General features: G+C 43.8%; 1 protein-coding gene across 1 annotated transcript in view; it reads right to left on the bottom strand.

Moving 5' to 3' along the window:
- The window catches only part of LOC147747129 (cytochrome P450 4B1-like), a 155,805-nt gene that overhangs the window by 72,359 nt on the left and 55,777 nt on the right, over window positions 1-27,669 (bottom strand). Inside the window, exons 5-8 of the mRNA XM_086952387.1 lie at window positions 26,828-26,952; window positions 25,136-25,287; window positions 24,939-25,045; window positions 10,152-10,342 (exon numbers count right to left, since the gene is read on the bottom strand). Coding sequence (XP_086808513.1) covers window positions 10,152-10,342; window positions 24,939-25,045; window positions 25,136-25,287; window positions 26,828-26,952 — 575 coding nt within the window. The remainder of the gene's footprint in view (window positions 1-10,151; window positions 10,343-24,938; window positions 25,046-25,135; window positions 25,288-26,827; window positions 26,953-27,669) is intronic.

Genomic DNA, 27,669 nt, shown 5'->3' with positions numbered 1-27,669 from the left:
AAAGGATAGGAACAAGCAACGGAGGAAGAGCGGACAGTAAGGAAGCGGCTCAAGTGCTGTGAGTTTGCACGCAACGCGTGGGGTTTAACGCGTTGCTGGATTTACTTAACTGTGATGCTTATCATGCGAATGAAGGACTGCCTATGATTGTAGTGGAATCCGTGTGGTGTTAACAACGGAGAGCGGAGTGTAGTGGGGCCAGCCTTCTGCGCACTGCCGCTACGAAGTAAAGCACTAGTGTTTTTGGGCCAATTCCCAAAGCGGAAGATAGTGGGAAACCCTACATCTTGCCGTGTTTGGAGCATTGTTATTTGAGAGGCATCGGAGTTTGTTTGAAGGGAGCGGAAGACAGTAGTAGGAAGCTACGTCTTGCCGTATTCCTTAAGGAGTATACTTGTTCTTTCTGGAAATAACAGACTTACTCTTTGTAAGAGACTAACGTTTGATTTGGATACACTTAGTTGGTGGAATTACACACGTTTTATTTAGAGCACGGTTTATTCAAGGAGGGGTAGGTATAACCATGATACTGATAATTTATTCTAGTGGTGAACTGAGAGTAATTGTTGTTTATATTCCATAGGGACTATTGGTGCAGCTACATACACACCCATTGTACAGGGAGGAGGTGGAGAGCGTTGATTCAAGAAAGGTGAACCCTTTAACATACGTAGAGGGAGTGAAACGAGAGCAGGGGTTTCTCAGTGAACAGTTATAACCAGTACTCTGTTTTCTTGTCTTTCAGCCATCCCTTCCCAGCTGCCCCCTTCCTTTCCCTTCCTTGGTCTATTGTTTTCCCTCGCCCTATCGCTCGAACCCACTGTGTTTTTTACCAGTGTGTTGGTGAGGTCGGGAGGTGGAGTTTTATGTACATCAGCCGGATCCTGCAGCGTGGAGTCTGACAGAATCACGAACCCACGAATTGCATTCTGCCTGGTCCGGTTGGGGTACATATGGCCACCTTGGATGATGTGTTAAGGGCTTTGGCTTTGGTTCAACAAGAACTGGTAGCGTCCAAAGCCGAAGCGGTTGCTCTGAAAGATAGGGTTGAGCAATTATCAAAGAACCCTTTTTCTTCAGGCGCATCCCAGATTCAAGTTACTGTTCCTCCCCCTATCCCTTTAGCTACTCCAGAACGGTATGGGGGGGATCCACGCAAAACACAGGCTTTCATGACGCAAATATTGTTGCACTTTTCATGTAAACCAGCGTCTTTTCCTACGAATCACTCCCGGGTTGCGTTTGCCATGTCGTATTTGGTGGGGGATGCAGCCAATTGGGCTGTGCCCTTGGTCAAAAGAGACAATGCCATGCTGTCCAACTGGAATGTATTCAGGGAGGAGTTTGAGAAAGTCTTTGACAGAAGGGCCACTAATTTCAGTGCTGACAAAGAGTTGCTTTCATTGCGTCAGGGGAGAAGCGATCTGATAACCTATTTAACTACTTTCAATCGCTTAGTAGCCGAAACGGAATGGCCAGAGGGTAAAAGAATGTCCCTGTTTTATCAGGGTTTAAGGGATGAACTGAAGGATGCAGTGGCACACATAGACCCGCAGCCCACTACCTGTATAGATATGGTGAACTTGGTATTACGGTTGGATGGTAGGTTGACTGAGCGAAGTGGGGATAGAAGGAAATGGGACAGGGGCTATGCCCGTAATGTAAGTTTTCCTTCTAGGGCTATGGGTTCCGCTGAGGCCGGGGTGGAAACAATGGAAATAGGAGCTATTAGGCCCCTTTTATCGAAAACAGAAAGAGAAAGCAGAAGAGTCCAAGGTCTCTGCATGTATTGCGGGAAGAAGGGACACTATGTAAGAGAATGCCCTTCAAAACCCAAGACTCCAAATACTTGGAATAAAAATCAAAGGGTGGCGATTTCTAGTACGGCAGGAGAGAGGGAAGAAGTGCAATCATCCTTGCCTAAGGCGGAGGAGATCCCCGACTGGAAACTTACATCCTTGTCATCCTCTGGGATAGGGGAAACCGAGTCCCACTTGGTGTTAGAGATGTCCTTGGAGTGCGAGCAAAAAATCCATTCGGTAATGGTTATGTTAGACTCAGGGGCCACAGGGAATTTCATCGACAACGGGATGGTGAACCGTCTGTTGTTACCTAGGGTACCCAGAGGCAATCCCGAGGAGGTTTTAGCAGTTGATGGGCAGCCCATTAAATCGGGTCTCATAACCGAGAAAACTGCTGAGGTGGAGTTGTCTATAGAGGTGTCAGAAGGGAGACACGTAGAGAAAGTGGAATTGAATATCATCGATGCTCCACAATATGAAATAATCTTGGGAATGCCTTGGTTCACATTTCATAATCCTTCCATTGACTGGAAATCACGCACAGTGCATTTCTCTTCAGGGTTTTGCAAGGAACATTTGGTGCCTTATGTATCTTCCCCAGTGGCAGTGCTAGCCTTGCAATTCATGGTGGCTACAGCTGCCGAGAAGGAGGTGACGCTTCCGAAACATTACGAAACCTTTCAGGATGTCTTTAGCGAAAGCCGAGCAGAGAAGCTACCGCCTCATAGGGCTTACGACTGTAGGATTGATTTGATTGATGGGGCAGTGATTCCTACCTGTCGTGTATATGCTTTGTCTGTTCCTGAAACCGCTCATTTAAAGGAGTATATCACTCACTATGAGAGCATAGGATTCATAAGACCTTCACGTTCCCCTGCAGCCTCTCCACTTTTCTTTATAGCAAAGGCCAATGGTGATTTGAGGGCATGTGTGGACTACCGCGTCTTGAATAAAAATACCATCCGGAACCGATACCCTCTCCCCCTCATTACAGTGTTGATCGATCAAGTGAGGGAAGCTGTGATATATACTCGCTTGGACTTGCGAGGTGCTTATCACTTGGTCAGGGTTCGAGAGGGGGACGAGTGGAAGACGGCCTTCAAGACGCGGTATGGCCTATACGAATATCTAGTCATGCCATTTGGGCTGTGTAATGCCCCTGCGGCGTTTCAGTTCCTGATTAATGATGTGCTGAAGGAGTTCATCGACTTGTTTGTAGTCGTGTACATAGATGACATCCTGGTGTACTCAATGGAGGAAGACTGTCATGTGGAACATGTTTGCAAGGTACTGGCTAAGTTGAGAGAACATAGTCTATTTGTGAAACTCAGTAAATGTGAGTTTGGTGTGTATAGTGTGGAGTTCTTGGGGGTAATGATCAGTCCATTGGGGTTGCAAATGTCAGAACGTAAGGTGGAGGCAGTGCGTGACTGGCCGGTTCCGAAGAATGTGAGAGAGGTCCAGAGTTTTCTGGGCTTCGCGAATTACTATTGTCGCTTTATTTTGCATTTCTCGTTGACGGCTGTGCCTATTACCAGACTTTGAGGAAGGGTAAGCCCTTTGAGTGGACCAATGAAGCAGGGGAGGCCTTTAGAACTCTTAAAACCTCATTCATTACAGCCCCGGTGTTGTCCCATCCCAATCTAGAACATCCCTTTATTGTAGAGGCTGATGCTTCGGATGAAGCTATCGGGGCGGTGTTGTCACAGAGGGATGTGAGTACAGGGCAGTTGCACCCGGTGGCCTTTCTGTCAAAGAAGTTGAGTTCGGCTGAACTCAACTATACTATAGCTGAGAAAGAGTTGTTGTCGATCAAGAGGGCTTTTCAGGAGTGGAGGCAATACCTATGGGGGGCCTTTCATACCATCACAGTGTATACTGACCATAGGAATTTGCAATTTATGTCATCTGCAAGACACTTAACCCAAAGGCAAATGAGATGGATGCTTTTTTTTGCCGAATACAATTTTGTGGTCACCTTCCGCCCAGGGTCTGAAAATAGAAAGGCAGATGCCCTATCTCGACAGTCTATGCCAGCAGATAGTGTGGAGGAGAAACAGGCCATCATTCCTGAAGGGAAAGTCCTATGCATAGTAAGAGCAGAGACCTTTTTGGATGATGTAAGAAATCATCAGTATCCGGGAGGCTGGATGTCATGGGCTCATGGCATAGCAGAGAGGAAGGTGAGAAATGGGTTGCCTTTCTTTCAGAATAAGTTGTTCCTGCCCTCAACACCTTTGCAGAAAAAGGCGTTTGGTTGGGGTCATGAGGGAGAGCTGGTGGGGCATCCTGGTGTTCGTAAAACCCTTGATATCGTCCAAAGGCATTTCTGGTGGCCTACCCTGGTTAAGGATGTCACGGCATGGGTGGCAAGGTGTGATATCTGTGCTAGAGCAAAGGGAGTAACCACTAAGAAAGCAGGGAAACTTATTACCATGCCTACCCCCAATCAACCCTGGCAGCATATAAGTCTGGATTTTGTGTCTGGCCTTCCGTTGGACAAGGGTTTTTCCGCTGTTTTAGTAGTAGTAGACAGCCTCACCAAAATGGGGCACTTCATCCCCTGTAAAAACCTCCCAAATGCCAGCCAAATGGCACAACTTCTAGCTAGCAACGTTGTCCGTCTGCACGGTATTCCTAGAGTGATCGTGTCCGACAGGGGACCTCAGTTCATTGCCAGGTTCTGGCGCATGTGGTGTCGCGCCCTGAATATTGAGTCCAATCTGTCTACCAGCTTCCACCCACAAACAGACGGGCAAACAGAACGTCTGAACCAGACGTTAAAGAAATATTTGAGATGTTTCTCTAAAGAAGCTCATGAATCCTGGGTAGATCTTTTGTGGATGGCGGAGCTAGCCTATAATAACACTTGGCACAGTTCAACGGGGATGTCGCCATTCAAAGCTAATTTCGGATTTGATGCGAAAACATTGCCGATTGACATACCCCCTGATCTCCAAGACCAGCCCTCAGTTAAGGAAAGGGTCGTGATGTTGAGGAAGGTACACAAGGGAGTGCAGGTGCATTTGAACAAGGCAAAAGAAGTGTACAAGAGGTGGGAGGATCGCCGCAGGATAGAGAGTCGTCAGTATGTGGTGGGCGATAAGGTCTGGCTGTCTACCAGGAACATTAAGTTTAAATTGCGCAGCGTGTTCCACCCAAGGTACATCGGCCCTTATTCCATCGTGAAACAGGTGAACCCTGTAACATACAAGCTGAAATTGCCGGGTTCCTTGCGCATACACCCTGTGTTCCATGTACAGTTGCTGAAACCTGCTCTTTCCTCTCGCAGGGCGGCCCCTCCGCCAGTGTTGTGCGATGGGGGAATGGAATATGAGGTGAGGAGCATAAGGGACTCCAAGTGGTGCAGGGGTGTTCTTAAATACCTGGTATCATGGAAGGGGTATACCGCGGAGGATGATTCCTGGGAGCTCTGTACGGATGTGCATGCCCCGGCGGCGGTGCGCTCTTTCCACCGGAGATTCCCTGCTAAGCCTGGCCCTAGGAGGCGCTAGGGACGGGGACATACTGTCAGGATCTGCCAAGGCGCCTACCTAACGTTAAAAACTACAAATCCCAGAATGCTTACACAGGGGGCGTGGTCCTATAAAGCTGGGTGGACCCATCGCTTCCTGTTCATGATTTTGTGACCTACAGTGCTTTTTGTTCCATAGTAGAGCGCTGTCTCTTGTCTTCTCTTTGGTTCCTGTATAGAGAAGTTTTGTCCGTGTCATTTTGGCTCCAGCGCGCGTGAAAGGGGAACGCGCTAGTATTGCGGAGTATATTGGATTCTGCCGATTAGAGCGGGAACGGTGTTTCCTGTTCATTTGTTTTCCTCCTGACGTTCCTGCTGTTAATCCATCATCGTGGCAGAAAGGATAGGAACAAGCAACGGAGGAAGAGCGGACAGTAAGGAAGCGGCTCAAGTGCTGTGAGTTTGCACGCAACGCGTGGGGTTTAACGCGTTGCTGGATTTACTTAACTGTGATGCTTATCATGGGAATGAAGGACTGCCTATGATTGTAGTGGAATCCGTGTGGTGTTAACAACGGAGAGCAGAGTGTAGTGGGGCCAGCCTTCTGCGCACTGCCACTACGAAGTAAAGCACTAGTGTTTTTGGGCCAATTCCCAAAGCGGAAGATAGTTGGAAACCCTACATCTTGCCGTGTTTGGAGCATTGTTATTTGAGAGGCATCGGAGTTTGTTTGAAGGGAGCGGAAGACAGTAGTAGGAAGCTACGTCTTGCCGTATTCCTTAAGGAGTATACTTGTTCTTTCTGGAAATAACAGACTTACTCTTTGTAAGAGACTAACATTTGATTTGGATACACTTAGTTGGTGGAATTACACACGTTTTATTTAGAGCACGGTTTATTCAAGGAGGGGTAGGTATAACCATGATACTGATAATTGCACATTTATTCTAGTGGCGAACTGAGAGTAATTGTTGTTTATATTCCATAGGGACTATTGGTGCAGCTACATACACACCCATTGTACAGGGAGGAGGTGGAGAGCGTTGATTCAAGAAAGGTGAACCCTTTAACATACGTAGAGAGAGTGAAACGAGAGCAGGGGTTTCTCAGTGAACAGTTATAACCAGTACTCTGTTTTCTTGTCTTTCAGCCATCCCTTCCCAGCTGCCCCCTTCCTTTCCCTTCCTTGGTCTATTGTTTTCCCTCGCCCTATCGCTCGAACCCACTGTGTTTTTTACCAGTGTGTTGGTGAGGTCGGGAGGTGGAGTTTTATGTACATCAGCCGGATCCTGCAGCGTGGAGTCTGACAAAAGGAGCCGCCTCTGTATTGTTGTGACTACAATCCTCCCATAGACTTGGCTGTCTCGGTATCCTTCTTCATTTTGTCTAATATTGTGTCCACATCAGGACCAAATAAATAATCAGGGTTTACAGGTTGATTGAGTAAAGTGCTCTGAACCTCATTTTTAAACCCAGGGATGCGGAGCCAGGCATGTCTTCTGAGCATGACACTGGTATTGATAGCCCTGGCTGCTGTGTCTGCCGCATCTAGCGCACATTTGATGGAGGCGTTAGATATTAGCTTTTCCTCTTGTATTAGGAACTCTGCCTGTTCTTTATAAAGGTCAGGTAGATGCTGGAGAATTTGCTCTAGTGTGTCATAGTGTGCCCTGTCATACCTGGCTAACAGGGCTTGTGTGTTTGAAATTCTCCATATGTTAGCTGCTTGAGCAGCTACCCTTTTCCCTGAAGCCTCCAGAATCTTAGACTCCTTATGTGGAGGTGGAGCCTCACCAGTAGTCTGAGAATTAGCACGTTTACGTGCATTGGATACTACCAAAGAGTCTAAAGGCAGCTGGCCCTTAATGTATGTAGGGTCCACTGGTGCTGGCCTGTATTTCCTCTCTATTCTGGGGTTAATGACCCGTGCCCTGGTTGTTTCCTTACATATGTCCCCTGCGTGTTTAAGCACTCCTTTTAACATTGACAATGTTTGGACGGATTTTTCCGAAATTTTGAAAGTGTCAAAGAGGAAGTCTTCCTCAATGGGGTCAGCATGCATCTCCACGTGGTGATTGTATGCTGCTCTTTCTATTAATGCATTGAAAGCAGCTGTGTCCTCTGTAGGCAAAGTCTTAACAGGGTATGCAGTATTGTCTGGAATGGGCTGAGAGTCTCCAGGATCTACAAGGTCTGACCATGGTTGATTCTGGTTGTCCTGGTCATTGTCCACCGGATAATTGTACTGTTCATTATCCTCATAGTCCACATCCTCATCTGTGCGTGTGGGAGAATATCTATAAGTCTCTTGCACATGTAGTCTGATAGGCTCAAAGAGAATTGGAGATGTAGATGTGTCTCTTTTCTTTTTGAGTGGTATCTTATAGGTGTCAGCATAAGTGTCTGGTCTGATTTTCCTCTTAAGTAGGGTAACTCTGCCAGTATCGGGGTCAACATACAGTTTTGACTGTTCATCTGTTGAGGGCTCTTGCTCTTCAGGTGCTTTATCTCTTTTCCCCGTTATCGCCTTTTTGGTGTGTGTCGGTTCGAATCCGGTTGTTGGTTCGACCGCTCTTGGCTTTACGTGTGTTGGAAGTCAGAATTTTATCGGTCCGAGGGACTTCTGTGTTTCAACAGTCTTTTTAGTCTGTATGAACTTCTTCGGAGCCGTAATTGTTATTGATCCGACTGTTTTTGTTTGTTCGATAACCACTTTTTGGCCTTGTGTCGTCTTCGAAGCTTGCTGCTTCGGAGCGATGTTTTACTGCCTCGGCTCGACGGACCCCTTCGGTTCGATTCTTGCCTTCGGCTCGAGTGTCTTTGTGTGCACCGGCCTTGGTTTGTCGACTTTCTGTTTCGTTTCGACAACAGTCTTCGGTTCGAGTCCCTTGTTTGTGTCGCTTGGTGTCGACATCGATCTCGTCGGTTCGACGGCCTTTAGCTTAGGCGTGGATATGGGTGTACTGGCTCTCGGCTCGACAACCCTTAAATGCGACCCAGCCGGGTCGACGACCATTTTCTTTTTGGTCGGCTCCGATGGATCCATACCTCTTGGTCCGAAGACTGTAAAGTCTATCAGTTTCGGTTTCTGTTTTGGGTCCATCACTTTCGGTTTCGATTTTACCGAGCTATGGTAATGTTGCACCAATGGCTCTTGTCTTATATTCTTAGTCGGGCGGAATTGCGGGGCTATAGAATCGATGTCATGATCTTGGCTAAGGCCTTCCGGCGATGCCTCGACCTGAGCCTCTGGAAGCGTATCAATGAATGTACTGGGCTCCGTACTCCCTTTTGGCCCAGTGTCCAGGCCGGAGTCGTCCTCTACGGCTCCGATGCCTGGATCGTCGTCCCCTACCTCGACGATGTCTTCTTTGTTGTCGACGTAGTAGTTGGAGTCATGTTCAGACCCCTGCTCCGACTGCTGATCTGAGTCTTCAGCTTCGACGACCTCTTCGTCGTCTTCAAAGATATTTTCCGGGTCAGGCGCTGGCTTCTGCATCGTCTGCCTCGCTGCTCGTCGAATCCGAAGTGTCTTCTTTGATCGAAATTGTGCACAAGCTAAGTAGTCGGCTTCATTGTGTTCTGGAGATAAACACTTGTTACACACAGGGTGTTATCAATGTGTGGATATTTCGAGTTACAGTTGGGGCATCTTTTGAATGGCCATCGTTCCATCGACGATCTGTCCTTTGGTGTCGAAAAGGCCATGTGGCCCGATTCGATGTCCTGAGTAGAAAACAACAGGAATAAAGTTGTCGGCACCGATCGAATAACAATACCGACGACCTCGAAGGTCTTTTGGCCTTTTAGAAAGTTTTTATTCGATTCCGAACTCAGAGTTAAGAAAATACATCCCAACCCAATGGCGGAAAAAAACTATCTGAGGATGGAGAGGATGCCCATGCACAATGTCGTCCAAGGGAGGAGCCACCTATCTCGTGATACTTCGTAGACTCTTCCAGGACAACAATGTGCAATCATCCGGACCCAACACTAGGCGGCGATCTATGCACAGATATGAATTCAGCAGCCCACATGCCTCGAACATAATCCTTCAAATGTTTATCCATCGATATGTTCAGTTTCGATACGTCACCCCACTAACCTCATCCCATTGTCAATGGGTGCCTCACAATCCCTCTCACCCCAGTCCTGATGAAGACCTCACCTCCAAGGTGAAAAATTTCCTGTTCCTCATAGGGGTCGAAACGTTGGCTTTTTGTTTTTTATTGTAAAACAAGGATGACAGAAATTTGATATCTGCACTGATGATGTTATGATTTGTCATATATGTGTAAACCAGTCATCTGGCTAGATAGGTTGTAAATACTGATTGATGATGTATATATGCGCACTACCTTCCCTTTTCACAACACTATCATAAATCCCATGCACCTGCCACCTCACCCTCTGTGCACCGTTTCTTTAAAAAAATGTGTAATTTTCATGCTTTTTTATGTGTTTTGACTGTTCTCCACTGTGACAATAATTCTTTTACCATACGTTACCTGAGTCCAGTGGCTTATCGGGACACCTCATTGTAATATAACGCCATTGTAATGTGGCGGGTGATCAAACAATGTCTAATGGCAGTGGGACCGCCACCGACGGACTGATGGTGGCAGTGCCACAGCCATCATAATGAGGCCCTTAGATATTTTAGAAATTGAAATGACTTGCCTTAAAATCTATTTTCTTGACAACGATATTCTTGCTGACGATATTTCCATGTCACAATATTTTTGATTAAATACTTTTGCAAGTCGATATTTCCAACTCAATATTTTGTCTCAACACTCATCATTAGCAACAATGTTTAGCAAGATAATTCTAAATTTCTCTATTACAAAAGTCCAGTAATGGTTAGTTCTCACCATTCCATTGTGTCTCGATCTCCCATGATTCCTTTAACCTCTTCTCTACATTTCTCTTGGTGCTCTGGGTACTTTGCCATGCAGTATAAGATCCAGGAGATGCCACTGGATGTTGTATCATGGCCTTCAAACATGAAGGTATCCACCTCAGCACGTACATCCATGTCTGATAAGGATTCCCCATTTTCATCCTGAGAATGTGAACATTTAATCAATGTTTACACATGTTGGCCAAGCAATAAGAATATCATATATACTTTTCTCCTGAAATATAAATTGAGCATAATTGTTCATTTAAAAGAGCCCCTGGCCCCCTATCACTATAAAGGCTTCCTGATGGCAGATAAATAATCTGCCTGAGCTGCCGTGAATTATTTTGTCCAAGATCATTGTGACCAATTACTTAATTCCCAGAAAATACAGGAAATAGTTGTAATTTTATAATACATTTAACAACATCAAACAGATTAAGAATACAAATTACCCAGAATATTATTGTGCTTGTAAAATCCTTCTCTGCATTTCTATTCTGGCAGGATGGCCATTCGGTTTCAGTTTATGTTTAAGTTTATTGTGCATCATATGCCAAATAGGCAACGCGACCATTCAAAATCCCAATCACATAAACCTTAGGGGCCCATTAGGATGTAGGACGGATCGCGATCCGCCCTACAACCTTCTCCCCCGCCACCCATTTACCCCCTGCCATATTAGTTTGGCGGGGGTTAAGGCGGCAAGTCGACCGGGTGGAAAAAGGTTTAATATGGTGGCGGTGTCTGCTAGACACCGCCATCCATATTAGTATGGGGGCGGAAACATGCCTTTCCGAGGTGGCAACGCATGCCCCCAGGATATTCTGCTTTCGGGCCTCTCGCGGTGCCTGTCACCTTGTGCATGACAATGCATGCAGTGCATTCCCAGCATTGTGGCGGGCGGTGCTCTGAGCACCGCCCGCCACAATGCTGGGAATGGAGGAGGCCACTGCCATGGTGGTGGTGGTATCCTGATTGCCGGGGCACCCGTAGGGTGGAGTGCGGATGGAAGTCTGACCGTCATCCTAATGGGCTACCTTAATCTCCAATCCCTTCCTCTCAAATAATTTCAACATTAAAAAGTCTTCTTAAGCAAGATATGCAAATATAAACAAACAAAAGGATGTCCATTTAATGGGATGGTAAATTGATGCACTTTTTGTTAATTGAAATGCATTAATCTTTCCCAACATTCTAGACAGAATCTTTGCAATCACATAACATTATTAGTTTACCATGGAAATTTGTGACTTGATTACATGTATTACAACCAATTTATCCTAAACCGTTGTATATATTCTTCAACATTTCACTTAAGATCCACCTTTAACATGTCTCCAGTTATCACACATCCTATCATTAAAAATGTCCCCTCATATAAAAATTTTAACTAGAAATGAAGAGGTAAAATAACTTTCATCAGTACATAAAAAAGTATTCGTTCTCTGAGAGATTGTATAGTATAGCCAGCCCCAAAAGAATACATTGATGCATTCATTCTGCCACGGTTTCTAGCGCCCCACTAGTGGAATTTGACTCCAAAGTGTGTGTTTAGTTATTCATTTGCCTTTTTAGATAGCTATCTAGAATGTCAAATCATGGGTGTTGAGCAAGTCCCCAGAAACCTTCAGATTTTTATGATAACCATTTAAAATCTGCACACATTGTTTGTTGCCTATTCACAAACTTCACTTTGTAGTACCGCAGTAGTACTACTCATGCACTACAAAATCCTATGATCAACTGTATTTAACAGATTTAAAAAAAATACCTTTTATTAAATAGTAAAAATACATGAACTTTAATTATAATTTTTATTCAATGTACTAAATATTATTAAAAATAAAATAAAAAAATCAGGGTGGTTTTAACCCATTTTGTATCATAAGTAAGGGGTTGATTATGATGGCGGGCCCGCGGTGACGACCGCAGGCCCGGCGGGGGCGATCTGCCCGCCATCCTAATAGGGCCCTAACATTTTATTTCATTATTTTTAGGGTAAACACATTTATTTTAATAAATTTGATATTTATATTTGTATTTTTCATAATATTAATGAACTTTATTAATTAATCAATACTTTCCCATAGGGATATCTCCGCCATGTTGGTGAAGCTCTTCACCTACATGTAAAATTTTAGCAGTAACAATTTTACACTTGGAAATTCAGTCTTAGATGTCTTTCCACATGAACTGAGGGTGTGTATGTAGACAAGCAAATCTACAGCCAGACATTATGACTAGGGAAAAGACTAGCAACTTTGGGTAGCAGAAGATTTAAACAATTAAAACTACATCTGTAAATATATCTTTGTGAATAGGACCCAATGAATTAAAATAATACTTAGCTGCATAATATTTGGTGGGCCTGAAAATCTGGTTTGGAACCAGACATCTTTGCTCTACTGGATGCAACTGTCCAAAATCATCACTAGCTTACTGAGTACTTTGTAAAATTTTCTGAAAGTTTCTTCCCTGCCTCGCCTAAAGCACACAAGAATGTGAGCTAGTGATATATGATAGCAGCTTGCACATGTACATTTTACATTGTATCTGAATACTGAAAATGTAGATGATGCTAAAAAGTTGATTTGATGTATCAAGTGAATATTGTAGCAAGCAATATAAAAATAATCTGCACACCGCAGGACCATAATATTCAATGCAGCTTGTGTCTGCTAATGTTAGATGCATATATGTGCATAGAGTTTATATGACAAGTACTGAACAATACCAATATACCCTGAGCAATAAGCATAAGTTTAAATTTAAACTCAAGGCTGAATCTAAAGATACTTTGGGCCTCATTACGATGTCAGTCAGAAAGCGTCTGACTGATGGTCAGAGGCTTTCCGACTGATATGGTAGGTTTAAACTCTGACCGCTTCATTTGGATGATGGTAGGTTGGAGTTTAAACCTGCGGGGAAATCTGATGCAGTTCCGACACGCTCAAGGAGCCTGTCAGCCCGTCCCTCCGCAGCCTCTGCATTTAGGTCTAACATCCCTGCACAGTGTGGCAGGCACCCATAGGTACTAGCCACACAGTGCTGGGATGATTAAAAACTTACATTTTTCAATGGGAGCGTGTGCTGGAGGCAGTTTCAGCCCTCTGCCCAAGCTCCCATTGAAAAATGGAAGTTTGCAACCACACCACGTGACCTGATCTTAATGAGGTTATCGGAACCGCTGTCCTATGGTAGGGCGGTTCCTTCCCCAAAACAATGTGGTCGTACGCAAGTCTGAATGACATTGTAATAAGGCCCTATTTGTATGTTGATTTCTTTTATGTAATTAATTGGAATTTCTGGGCTACTGACTGATAACTTACCATTTAACTGATTTGCCTTGACAAGTGTTTTATATTTCATTATTTGTCTTTAACTGCCATTGCCTCCATCATACAATTATCTTTACTGAGCTGTAGAAGTCAGTGCATAGCCAGTTACTACTCTCTTTATAGAATAAACCTTTCTAGTGCCTAAAAGCCAATAACTCCGCTTTGGAATATCTGGTCGCCCTTGAGTCAACGTTTCAGGCCGACTGCAATGGAGCACCGGCCGGATACAGTTAGCGGTAGGGCCCGGTCAGGTTTTTGCCTCCAAACGTAGTCACTTTCTTGGATTATTTTCTCTTAATGTCAAGCAAAGGCTCCCCGTTTTGTGTTTGACAATGGCAGCTTGGCTCGGCGCGATGCCTCAGGCAGCCCCTGGAAGGTTCATCAATGATGAAAAGCTCTGGAATTTCAGCGAGGCAGACCTTAATCTCAGACCGTTCTTTTGGGTTTACAAAGAGCCCACAACACCAATCCAAGGTTCCAGAGGCTCTGAGTTGCTCCTTTGAATGTTGGAACTACATCTCCTGCAATACACCTCGCCAAATCCTCTAAAGTCCACCTGAAAGTGATCAGCTGGTTTCTTCTTGCTGGAGATGATACAGTCCTTAGAACTGTAGGACCAAAATATTCGGAAGGTGCAGTAATTTGGATTACAATCCTCTTGATGCAGGCCAGGGTTTCATGGAGTTTCAGGCAAGGATCTGAGTTGCTGGGCAGCTCTCCCATATTTATCTGTGCTTCTGAGGTGACAATAAGGGGGGCACCCCTGACCAATGGAGTGCAGGGTGCCGCCCTCAGGTATGACAACTTCCTCTAGATGTGGCAGATCCTTGACCCAGATAGCACTTTTCTTTAAAATCTCAACATGGAGAGACTCTCTCCTGGAGGTTAAGATCTGGCTAAGCCAACTCACTGGAGTGACTACATTTCCATGACACTCCCCTTCCAGCCCTGCTGCTAATTCGATTACTGGGGCTCCTGTCTGCCTGAGGGTGCAGAACGTTGGGGGTGAGCCTGTGTCCTATCCTAACTGACATTCCCTCTTATAAGACCAGTTTGGGTACTACACCTCCATCTTGCCTTTTGCTCTGCAGCTGCAGGTCTCCTCCCACCAGATATCTGTTGTCTCTATGCAAGAAACTTCATCAAATAGGTTTGGCTCAGCCTGTCAAAGGCTAGCCAGTAAGGAGAGACTGTTGGAATGCTGAATTTTGGCACATCAGAAATGAATGTTATATAAATAATATTCTGTGATAGCTATAATAATTCTAACTCTGGCAAGTTGTTGGATTTATTCTGTCATTTTATTACTTTAAAGTATGATTTTATCTCACTCCTCTCCATAGTTATACTTTATTAAAGTATTCCCATGTTAGTCTATGGAGCCAATGTGCTACAATTGAGAAAAATCTAATTGACAGTTTTTCCCTCGCCATGATATATAAAACATCTTTTATAATGTCTCTGCCTATTTTAACATTGCACCCTATTCTTGGGGTGCCTAGGGCAGACCTTAGGGGTGACATATATAGAAATAAGATAGTTTAGGACTTTTGAAAGTACCTTTAATACCAAAGTCGAATTTGCATTTAATTTTAATTTAAAAGCAGCCTGCAAAGCAGGGCTGACTTTTAAAATGACACAGCTGTGCACACTTGAGTGCATTGAATTTGCTGGACCTCTAAATGTACATACCGGGGGCTTACAGATAAGTTGTCATACTTATTGTATTTACACCTGATTTCCATATACCTTTTACACGGAGCACCTGCCATGGGCCTGGTTAGCAGAGGCCAGGGAGCATTTAGATTCAATTACCACAAGTATCAGTTAAAACATTGGGGTGATCAGGGCAACAAGGAATACTTTCTCACATCTTCGTTTGTCAGTATTTTTCCTGTAACCTGTCTGCCTGCTTATGGCCTGCATTACATGTATCCTTTCTGCCTGATTAGGACGGGTTGTTCCTTTGGAAAAATATGTTTTTATTAGCATTTTGCATAACAATATGCAGCCAAATATGAGATAACAGTCGCATGGATCATGTGTGGCTTCTTCAAATACATGGTTTTTGAGGGTTAGTGAGTATAGTCAATGTAAATGAGCTTGGAAAGAGGTTTGTAAAACAGCCGGACAAGGGACACTCCCGCAGGTGGGAGGAGTAGTTTGCCACTCGAAGGCTAGGACCTCAGTCTTAGACACTGAGCAAGAGGCTACAGAATATGCAATAGCTAAATGCGCTAAACTGACAAAATGATGTAAGGGGAATGGACGGGGGAACAGTAGGAGAACAAACAGAAGTGGGAAGTTTCTTTTAAATTCATTGTTAATCTTAATAAATGTATTAATTGATAAAAAAATTATGTATATTTTAATTGTTTATTTATTATGTAAAATATTTGTTGCTTAGACTGGAGTGGGAATGTTAATCTCCGAAGTTCAACGCTTTCTCTACCTTTGCTCAACTGGAGTGGGAAGAGTAAATCGAACCCATATAAAGTCCAGTGCTTTCCCTAATGTTGCTTGGACTATAGTGGGAATAGTAAATCTTAACAGTTCAAATCCAATGCTTTCTCTAATGTTGCTTAGACTAAAGGGGGAATAGTAAATCTGATTGCTCAAAAGTCCAACACTTTCCCTACTGATGCATTTATTGGAGTGAGAGTAGTAAATATAACCCCTCTGAAATCCAATGCTTTCCCTAATGTCATATTATTTTTTTTAATTTTATTTGTGTTTGTTTTGTTGTTTTATATTTTGTTTTTGAAATGTTAATTTTTTTTGTAAATTGCTTTTATATATTTATTATATAACTTTAATAATTATTTGTTTCGCTGTATACATTTTAATTTATTTTTTTGTTTCTGATGTTATTTCTGTTATGTTTTTAAAACTTATAGGTGTATAATATTTTAATATTTATTGGGTACATATTTTTTGCTCGTTTTATATATGTTTGCTAATTTTCACTTTCATTGCCTAATATTATTTAAGATTAAATGTATTAAAAAATGATTATATTTTTTATGTTGATAAATAATATTGTATTATTTAATGTTTATTTGTTTAGGAAAGTGATCTTTTTTGTATGGTCACCCCAGCCTTTTTTGCCCCAATGCTGATGGTTATGACTCTAAGAGTGAACTGGAGCCTGCTAACAAGACCCCGGTACCAGTGTTCTCTCCTTAAATATGGTGTACGTGAATTGGCAACCCTAATTGTCAAGGAATTTAACCCTTTTACAAGTCTCTGGTTAGTGGTACCAGTGGTACCCAGGCATGGGATTTAAAGACAGCTTGCCGCCTTCCTCGAGACGAATGGATCCCTCGACCCCTCACAGTCCAGTTTCAGAGCCAACCACAGCACCGAGACCGCCCTCATCGCAGCCACCGACGACATCCGAGCCCTTCTCGACAACAGGGAAACAGCGGCACTCATCCTCCTGGACCTCTCTGCCGCGTTCGACACTGTCTGCCACCGCACCCTAGTCCAACGCCTCAGCAACACCGGCATCCAAGAGAAGGCATTGAAGTGGATCATCTCGTTCCTCGCTGGAAGAACACAGAGAGTCCGCCTCCCCCCGTTTCGTTCCGAAGCCAACGAAGTCATCTGCGGCGTCCCGCAAGGATCATCACTCAGCCCCACCCTCTTCAACGTCTACATGAGACCTCTCGCAGCCATCGCACGCCAACACAACCTCAACATCATCTCCTACGCCGACGACACCCAGCTGATCCTCTCCCTCACCAGAGACCCGGACACCGCCAGAACCAGCCTCCACGAAGGGATAAAAGACGTCGCCGATTGGATGAAGAACAGCCGCTTGAAACTGAACTCAGACAAGACGGAAGTCCTCATCCTTGGACCATCACCCTCCGCCTGGGACGACTCCTGGTGGCCCCCAGCCCTGGGCACCGCCCCCAAGCCAACAGGCCATGCACGCAACCTGGGCTTCATCCTGGACTCCTCCCTCTCGATGACCAGACAAGTCAAGGCCGTCTCCTCTTCATGCTTTCACACCCTCCGCATGCTCCGCAAGATCTTCCGATGGATCCCGATCGAAACCAGGAAGATGGCCACCCAGGCCCTCGTCACCAGCCGGCTGGACTACGGAAACACCCTCTACGCCGGAACCACAGACAAGCTACAGAAAAGATTACAACGAATCCAGAACGCCTTCGCCCGACTCATCCTGGACATCCCTCGACGCAGCCACATCTCCAGCCACCTGAGGAACCTGCACTGGCTCCCCGTCAACAAGAGGATCACATTCAGACTCCTCACCCACGCACACAAGTCTCTCCACAACCTGGGCCCCAAGTACCTCAACGACCGCCTGACCTTCCACACGCCCACCCGCCAGCTACGATCCGCTAGCCTCGCCCTCGCCGCCGTACCACGCATCCGAAGAGCCACCGCTGAAGGCAGATCCTTCTCCTACCTGGCGGCCAAGACATGGAACTCCCTCCCCATCCACCTTCGGCTGACCCAGGACCACCTCGCCTTCAGGAGACAACTCAAGACCTGGCTGTTCGAGCAGTAGCGGCCCCCCTCCCCCAAGCGCCTTGAGACCCTTCCGGGTGAGTAGCGCGCTATACAAGTGGCGTGATTTATTGATTGATTGATTGAAAGGTATCACCAGGGCCTGAAGCACTGACTGTGCCACCCTGAGTGACCCAAGTAAACAGATGACAGCAGTCCTGCCATTGCAAATTGCATGAGCAGCTCAAACTGCACTAACTTGACTTTGCTCTCACCATGAGTGGCAAGGTCACAGCATTATTTTTAATATGTCAGTCACCTCTATGGTAGGCCTCCTGAGCCTAGGAGACAGGGTGCATTAGGGTGCACAGGGTGCATTATATTAAAGGTGTGGTCACAGAAGTTATAGGTCCCTACAGTAGCCTCTTTCCATTAAGGGATTCTATAAGTGTTTAGCGTGCCATAGGATAATATGGGCTGGCACCCAGGCACCATGAGGTTTCCATCTCCATTATGGTCCCACTAAAAAGGGTCGTGTTTGGTATTAAATGACTTGTATCATTAAACTGACATGCTTCCCATGTTGAATTTGATGTGACAAGCACACCTGATTGCCCCTGCCTTTGCTGTGCCCTGGCTGAGAGTGTGCTGCTGCTGCTGCCAAGACAGGAATCTAACCATCTGTCAGGTGATGTGAGTATTCCCAGAAGTCAGAAACAAAAGCTTGGCTGGTAAGGAGGTGAGACCTCCCTCCCCGACAGGATGCCTAGTGATGTGGCACATCAAGGTGGTGAACTTCAAAGCTTACAACACCCCTGAAATGCATTCAGACTGCCTCTCAAAAGTGAAAACAGCTGCCCCCTTGCCCCCCGGCACATTTATACCTGTGGAGATGAGAAAATTAGGTAGTCAGACGGTGTACACCCCCAGACGTCTAGCCACACCCCTACGGTTGGCTACCTAGTCTGAACAGCCAAGGAATGTTTCTGCCATTTTTAAAGTTGCTAAATATAGGGTTTTGGATAGCAAATGTGGCATGTGGTCATTTCAGGGGAGGATTAGCCACTGGGGATAGAAGCCCATTGGCTACTTGCACCCAGACCCCTAAGACCCCTACATCTGGGATTTAAGGTGCACCACCGTTGCCAGCACATCAGATCTGATTTGACTTGCAACCAAGGACAAAGAAGAGACTTTCGTCTGCAACGTCAGGACCTCCACAAAGCACAGGAGCGATACTCTACACCTGTGGCAACTACCCTGCAATGACACAACTGTAAGTTGTCCCGGAACAGAGACCGGTTCCCCACGAAGGAGGAACCCATATGAGAACTAAAGGCAACTCCAGAACTCGCTTGCACTAGTGGCACAAGTCCCCTGCAGGTAAAAGAAGGCTTCCGGAACCAAAGAATCACCGGCCATTAGGCCCGCCGAGGGATTGCCAAAATAAGTGGCCCAGTGCTTTGTTGGAAATGATTCTTGACCTCTACAAGTTTTTGGTGGCTACGGTTTTTCCCCGGACTCCAGTACATCAAAGTAACTCCACGCTGAGCTTTCGGCTACCAATGCTTCTTGGTGTGCCAAATGCAAAAAGAACAATTGATGGAGAGACACTCACCCCCAGTCAGAGATATGGGCTTAAATCCATCGGTTTTATCTAACCATGCCATTCCAGTTTGGAACCAGCCATATGCAAATCAGATTTTACCCTGCTCCCCATGGGAACAGTCCAGCTGGAACTGCCAGGCCAGGTCCATCCCAGACAGGAAACACAAGCATGCTAGGACTGGTTTCATGGTATCATCCCTCATCAGTCAGTATAGCTTGACTCCAGTGGCATGGCGAGGACAAGACTCACGTCTAGGCATACCATGTCAACTTGGGATGACAAATGCAAGGCCTTTTGGTGTCCAGTTTGGCTATCACTACCTTTGTTTGATGCTATGCCTTGAGGGAATTCCATAGCATCTTCAACTCACCACCTCACTGGCCCTGTTGTAAGCTTTTTGTATCCGTTCCCTCACTAGCACATCTACGTGGCAAAACTAGCTCCCCTGTGGCTCCCGCTTCAGCACCATGGGCAGCCACAACAACTCTGCACCTGGGTCCTACGTGCCAGGTAAGATTCAACTGACTGTCATGGCCTGGTCCTCGGACCCGCATCCCCTTAACTCCCAGTGGGTTCCACACAACTCAACCTGTGATATTTTGTTGTCGCTATTCTGGTGGACTACCCCGGGGGTAGTTTTTATATTATATTGAAAGGATGAAGTTGCTTGTGAGTTGTTTTCCATGTTTTGTGTGACAAAAATAGTTGTAAAAACTGTACATTTCTGTGACACCTAGGATACTGCAGAAACATGAAAAGACCATGGGCCCCCTAGTTAAGTACAACAAAACATTCTTTTGTATAAAACGTTTAATTCTTACTACAAAATTCATGCTGATAAATACCTTCTTCATTCCTGTCTTGACTTTAGTCATTCAGTCTTTGCTTGGCTTCAGTCAAAGGACTACGGTATATTCAGAAATATAATGTTAGGCTTCTTTTTGTGATGATGCATCAGGTATTCTAACTAATAATTTTCTTAAGGTCTGGCGTTAGACAAGACTTTTGATTTTACTAAAATTATATAGTATACTTGTGTGGGCTTTGAACCAGCTCTCTTCATCCATTGGACATGTTGAGTCTTTCACATGTTCCTCCCACCCACTACAGCATACAGAATGGGGAAAGGGGTCAGCCTACTTCAGCCATTGGCTAACATCACGTTGAGTGATGACATACTGCTCTTACACAAGAGCACGTGCATACACAAAGTCGTTACCTTCAGTGCTTGGGACTATTATACTAATGGGTGCTTTATAAGACCACAAATGTGCTTTTGGTTTTAGCCATTTAAAAAAAATATTGTCTCGGATCTGTTAGATCCTCCAACAATAAAGTTTTTCAAAGAACATAACAAAATAAATCATGCATTCACAAACCCATAAGCCAATTTACTGCCTTTGGCAATGCTTGTTTTTCTTGACTAATATGTTCAAAAAGTATATTCATAGTAGGGGTGGGCAAAATTGCAATTTATTTCCTTTCCATAATATGTATACTGTTTCCAAAAAGTATAATAAGCTATGCAAATTACACAAAAAAGACTTCGCTGGAATCTTGCGTGAACAATCATGGCATACGAGGGCATACATGCACAAAAACCATGCAAGATATTGTCAGGACACTTGTTTGAATAGAGAATGTCTTCTGGTTGAAACACATATCTGTTTTGCAATTCATGCAAAGCAGGTTCTAATCGAATCAGCGATCTATAGGAGAAATGAATGTAGAAAATACAGTGCACAATACAACTAGGATGGTAATACAATAAAACAGGTGTAGGCGGGTAGCAAGGGTGAAACACAGTGTACAAGGGGAAGCTGTATCAAAAGTAAGAACAAAGTCGGCAGGTGCAATGTCAACGGGCCTGTGAGTCTAACCCTATTAGGGTATGAATTTGTTCATTAGGAATCTTTTAGTTTCCACTTTGAATGCCGTCAATGAGGAGATTCTGCGAACTTCCGGTGGGAGAGAGTTCCAAATCTTAGGGGCAGCTCCGGAGAAAGCTCAGTGACAACTTTTATTTTTCTTAAGGATGAGTGGTTTCAGGTGGAGGGTAGGGGCACTTCTTGAAGCTCTTACGCCACAGGATAGTTTAAGTGTTTTTGCTAGGTACGTAGGATTATTAAGGTGAAAGGCTTTGTGTGTAAGAACAGCAATCTTTAATTGAATTTGTGATTCAAAGGGCAACCAATTGAGGGATTTTAGGACTGGGGATATATGATCTTTTCGCTTGGTATCAGTAACCAGTCTAGCAGCCGAGTTAAGTGCAGCACTTAGTGAAGCCAGAGCGTACTTGGGAAGGCCACGGAGTGTAGCACTGCCGTAGTCTAACCTCAGCAAGACAAGCGGACCTCTTGCTTGAAATCATTTAGAGGAAGGAAAGGTTTGATATTTCTGAGAGAGCCCATCAAGTGGTTACTTCTTTGCATACATTGCTGATATGACCTTTCATGTCCAGGTTCTTGTCCATAATGATACTGAGAGACTTGGCTGCGTCTACGATGAGAGGCGTACAGTTGAAAGCAGTGAGGTTACTCGGCCAAAGGTCTAGTTTGGAATGAGATTCGGAAGGGAGATGAGCAGGAATTCCATTTTTGAGGTGTTGAGCAGTAGATGATTCTCTGTTAACCAGTTTTGAGTAAACATTAAGGTAGTATTAAGTGAAATGATGTTTTCTGAGGATGAGATTTTCCGATATAATTGTGTGTCGTCTGCATACATGATTAAAGGTAGATATAGGTAACCTATTTCTTAGTAAGGGGTGCATGCACCACCTTACCCGGGCTGCAGTGGCAGTCCTGTGGTGCCGTTTTGGAAGGCTTCCCAGGAGTGGCATAATACATGCTGTATCCCCTTGTAGGCCTCTGGGGTAACTATTCCCTTGGTACCTAAGGTACCATATACTAGGGACTCACAAGGGTACCCCAGTAACCAATCTGGAGTGTACCTAAAGTACATGCAATCATTTTAGAGAGGAAGCAGCTAGGCTGTGACCCGGATAGCAGGATTCCAGCCAAACTAAGTCAAAAAACAGCAAAACACCAGGAAAAAAGTGGGGGCAACCATGTAGTCAGATTCCACCTTCCTACAAAATAATGTATTCATATTTACTCTATTTATTTAAATTGGTGTGGTATTTTTATTGTGTTGTATATTCTTTGTATTACTGTTTGTATTCAACATAAATACTTTACATATTTACTCTAAGTTAAGCCTGACTGCATTCGTGGCAAGCTATCAGAGGGTTAAGCATAGGATAATTTTGTGACTTTTGTGGTTCACCCTGACAAGGATTGTGGCTTTTGCTTGAACAGGGCTACCACCCCAGTTAACAAAGAAAACAATGTCTCACAAGAACCCTATACAAATGTAGAGGTGGAAGGCCCAAAAAAGGGGATTGCTGATTGAAATGCAGAATTTTAGAATAATACTGTGATGAGCGCAAAATCCATTTTCATTTCTAGGAGCAGGCATAATAAACGCAAGTTGTCTGCATCCACATATATTTCTTCACTGTATTAACATGAGGCATTAGAATGTGAATTGTAATAATGTGAATCGTGATGTATTTGAGGATACTTCAAAGTAAAAGTGGAGAAATTCATGTTATGAATAGATGAAACTGGCTAAAACCATTATCATGTAGAATTTGTGTATACAGCTGACATTTATTCATGTATTCAATGTGTTTATGGAACGTGTTAATTTAGATGTACACAGTCACACTAAGTGAATGTATTTATTTTATATGCAATCTCATAAAGTCAATGTGCCATTTTTAGGTTGAGCATTCGAGACCTCTTGTATATACTTATATATTAGTATATACTTATATGTGTATGTACTTTGTGGGCTCTGAAGATCAACCCTAAGACTTGTCTTCTTCCACTTAGGGACTTTTTTCTGTGCAACTGCCTCTATTTAACTGTCTTAATAAAAAAGGACCAGTAGACGTCAGTAAAATACCAGAATTGCTTTCTGCTGAGGGACTTTCTTTTTTTAGTTTTTCTGGCAACTGCCTCTATTTCTTGATAGAAAACGATCAGCAGAGGTCAATAAAATACCAGAATCACTTTAGCATCCTCTATATTCCAGTGCATCGATATTGTCTTCCACGAGCCCCCGTAGACAATAATATTTTTTTCCAATCTTGTATTTTCAGTGATATGACCACCAAAGGCCTGATTTTATATTAAAAACAGAGCTTTGGACTACACCATTTCACACTGAAATGCAATATTTCCTTCCATGTGTTCCCATACCTGGTGTGTCACGCAGTTTTGTGCCTACTTTCCACCATGTTAAAGAACAATAGATGTTTCAGTACCCAGGCTAATGTGCTGCTTAGCTAAATACATAGGTCCCAAAGGCGAGACCGATTGCATTGCAAATGCTTGTTTCTTATGTTAGCTGGATTTTGTAGGCCTAAGATGTGTTTTTCCTGGAAGCTCCTGCATTTTAATTAATATTTGGATTTCATGTGAACGTTAGTCTTTAGTCTTTCTCACGCTTGTGTTGCAGGTGTAAGAATCATCCTTGTTAGAATAATGTCCTTGTTTTAGGAGTTAGGCTAGGAGAGAAGGGGATATATTGACCGTTGATACAGATAAGAAGAACTGTTGTACTTCCTCACCGGAGAGAGAGCCTGGGAATCAAGGTCATCTCGCCACCCCTCGGGAGCATCGCTGTCCAGTGGGAAAATACCTATGAGGATGTGGCCTGGCCAAATGGCATGACCCATAAAGGATTCTGGGAAGCCACCTATAATAATGGTGCATAGTAACTAGGGAAACAGCCCCACTTCTTCTTTTTTTGCCTTTGGAGAGAGAGCATCTTGGAGCTCCATGCTGCTCAACCGACCTAAAGTGGAGAGACTTTTAAAGAAGGCTCCACACGGTGACACCATAACCGATCCTGCTCCGCGGTATGCTTAGTTAGGGATGTCATGTTAGTGCTAGTGTAGGGACAGATCAATGCTTTATTCCCATAAAATCTTCAATGCAAGGGACCCTGAATTCCTGTGTTCTGCCCAAGAGGAAAGGTTGTCAGCAAAAACAGTGAAAGCAGACACTAGATAACAGACATGGCAAACATTAACCAGACCAATAAAAGTCACCCAAGAGCTCTCTGGTTATGATGGAAGGCTGCCTTCCACCTGCGAAACTAGTTCCTGTGTGTAAGAATGGTGTGCAGGTTGACAGGTTGAATTGTACCACTACAAATGGATTAATTGGTAGGTAAATGGATACAGGGAGAGATATATTCTGAATGAAACAGAACAATAGGAACAGATTAAAGCATATGCAGGAGACAAAAAAAGACTTACTTTAGCACTCAGCAAAATATCAAGAAAGTCTAAGTGTCTCTTTTGTTGGATCTTCTCAAGCTCCTTTTCATCTTTATATGCTGCTTTTCTCTGCTTGATCACTGTATCTGTGATAGAAGTAGGCCAGTTTAGCATACACTTTCCAGGTCAATCAGTACAGATACAGCAAGTGCTGGAATATGGGATCTCATTTTTACCAGTGTGGTTGTGTGCCACCTTGCAGGCTCTTCGAAAGCGAGCACCATGAGGACTGAGATGGTAGATCAGATCATTGTGATATGGGAAGCGTCGGATTCTGAGATCCACCTGGTAGGAGAGGTCATAGATGGCTTGGATATAAGGGTTATTGCTGAAACATAAATAGAAAAAAGGAAGAAAAGCTGCAGAGCCTTCTTTTCGATTAAGTACATATTAATGGTGCCACTCAGAGGCTCCTTAGTTAAAAGCATTGGTTGTCTTGATGATACTGAATCTGAAACTGATGTATGAAGCAGACTGAGGGCCATGGTGAAGGAGTGAGCAGGAAATTGTGATAGCAACAATGCCTATAGACCTCTGAGATATGTTTTCTGACTGATATCCCGGAAAAGATCCTTGACTTACGTTGCTGCTAAAAATATTACTTTAGCTCCCGTTTTTCTGATGAAAGTTTATTGAAGAAATAAATTAGCATAGAATGATGACACGTTGGTGTACTCCAATCCCTAGGTCACTGGGAGCATTGGGGTTGAGCTGAGGTAGTTATGAGAGTTACTGGGAGTATTGGGATTGAGCTGAGGAAGTTATGAGAGTAAAACTGAGCTGACTTGTTAATGAGAGTAAACATGGAGGGAATACAGAGGCCAATAGTGAATGGAGGTTTGCAGGCTGTCCTCCTTAATGAACATGATGTATACAACAATGAACATGGCTGAGCAAAATCACATAATTTTGTGGGGGTGAAATTCTATAACATTTATCTGAGATTAAGCTTTTGTCATGAAATTTAGCAAAATGTACACTTTCCAGAAAATTGCACACATTTCACGTAATGCAAAGCTAGTGAGTTTTACCAGCTAACTATAATTTCTTCCAGGCTTAGAATTAAACTACAACACGTTCTCCAAAGTATCCGAGAGGATGACCGGAGTAATTCCCTAAAGAGTATCATCACTTATGCAATTCATTAAAGGAAATAGCACATCATGTGTTGTCTATTTTACAAGTATGTTAACTACTATCCTGGTACAAGCACGAGGTTAGTAGGTAACACCCTGCCTGCTATATCCTTCCTTGAGCTGCACAGAGATGAAGATATTCTTGAGGACGATTGCTTTAGTGAATGCCCATTGACCATTCATTCACTGGCAAAAAGTATAGCCAAAACATGTTGTCTATCTGTATAGATAGGGTAATTATACGCTTACTAGCTTCAGTCTGATGAGAGTGAGGTTGCCATTAAAAACATTTTGTACATACATTTTTTTATAATTTAACACGTTGGTATCCAGCATAAACATGACAGAATCACTCCTAATGCAGTTTATTTAAGAAGAATACAAAAGGAGATTACAAGAGGTCATTCATTCCTGAAACTGAGCCCCATCATCCCCTTGAAATAGGAAACTAAGAGTAAATGCTGTGCATACTAAGGACTTGTTAAGGTCTTTTAAAGAAAGGATGCATCATGCAAGGCAACAATTTGGATAATACTTGTAGATCAAATAGGTAAAGATGCATTCCTTTTAATAATCCTATGCTCTCCAAATTAACTTGAGGACATGTAGTCAGTCTATCTGACACTAAACTATTATTTCTGCTTCAAAACCAGTAGTATGAAATAGCCTGGGTTCTCAAAATGTTAGTGGGGTGAAACATGATATTGAAATGAAATTTCCTAAAATACTCACCTCTCTGTCTGACAGTTACTACGGTAACTGAAGGCGCACTTCAAGATGGTATCCAATGTCATCAAACTGACGTGTTCGAAAAGTTCTATTGAGTTATTTCTCAAGATAAGCTTCTCCCACTTTTCCTATTGAAAAAGAAACATATTGGTGTAAGGGCAGCAGAAAGGTTTAAATAAGGGAAGCCATGCGGCATACTTGGTCTTGCTGGAGGCATTCTGCACCTTAGCCAATATTCACATCTCCACTCTCCTTTCTAACATCAGGTGGAGGATGCTTTCGCTGTGTTAGAAAATCTCAATTGTACTAATATTTAGTTTTTGCTTTATTAATCATTTATTTTTGGAGTACATAAACTCTATGAACTAACTATTACAACCATAAACAGCATTCATAAATATTATTTACAATTATCACTTTACACCATTAAGCGTTCATAGCCCGAACCTAGCCTAGTGGCAGCCAGTGCCCTCTTGATGCATTGGAACGCTGGGTAGTTGCCCGGGTGGCCCATGAGCATAGGCACAGACCAGAATTTAACACAAATTTTCCATGAAACATTTTCATTCCTGTGAGTATTTGTGTGGGCAGGGCCCAGTGAAGTGCTTTGCCCTGGGGCCTATAATGCTAAGACGGGCCTGAAGGCAGAAAAGTTAATGGTTGCACAAAATAGGTGTATGAGTACGGGACTTCCATTGGGCCCATAATTATACATTCAAGAATGAAGTTGTGGATGTGGGTGCTCATCTTCACACAGTTCTGCTTGCTTTAGATTTGCTTTTGATCTTATATGGCACTTGGGCACCAATGTCTGTCCACCTAGGTAAGGGCAACCATTTCTATGG

This window comes from Lissotriton vulgaris, chromosome 1_1 (genome assembly GCF_964263255.1).
Source record: "Lissotriton vulgaris chromosome 1_1, aLisVul1.2, whole genome shotgun sequence".
Taxonomy (NCBI): domain Eukaryota; kingdom Metazoa; phylum Chordata; class Amphibia; order Caudata; family Salamandridae; genus Lissotriton; species Lissotriton vulgaris.
This window is presented reverse-complemented; position numbering and strand designations above follow the sequence as displayed.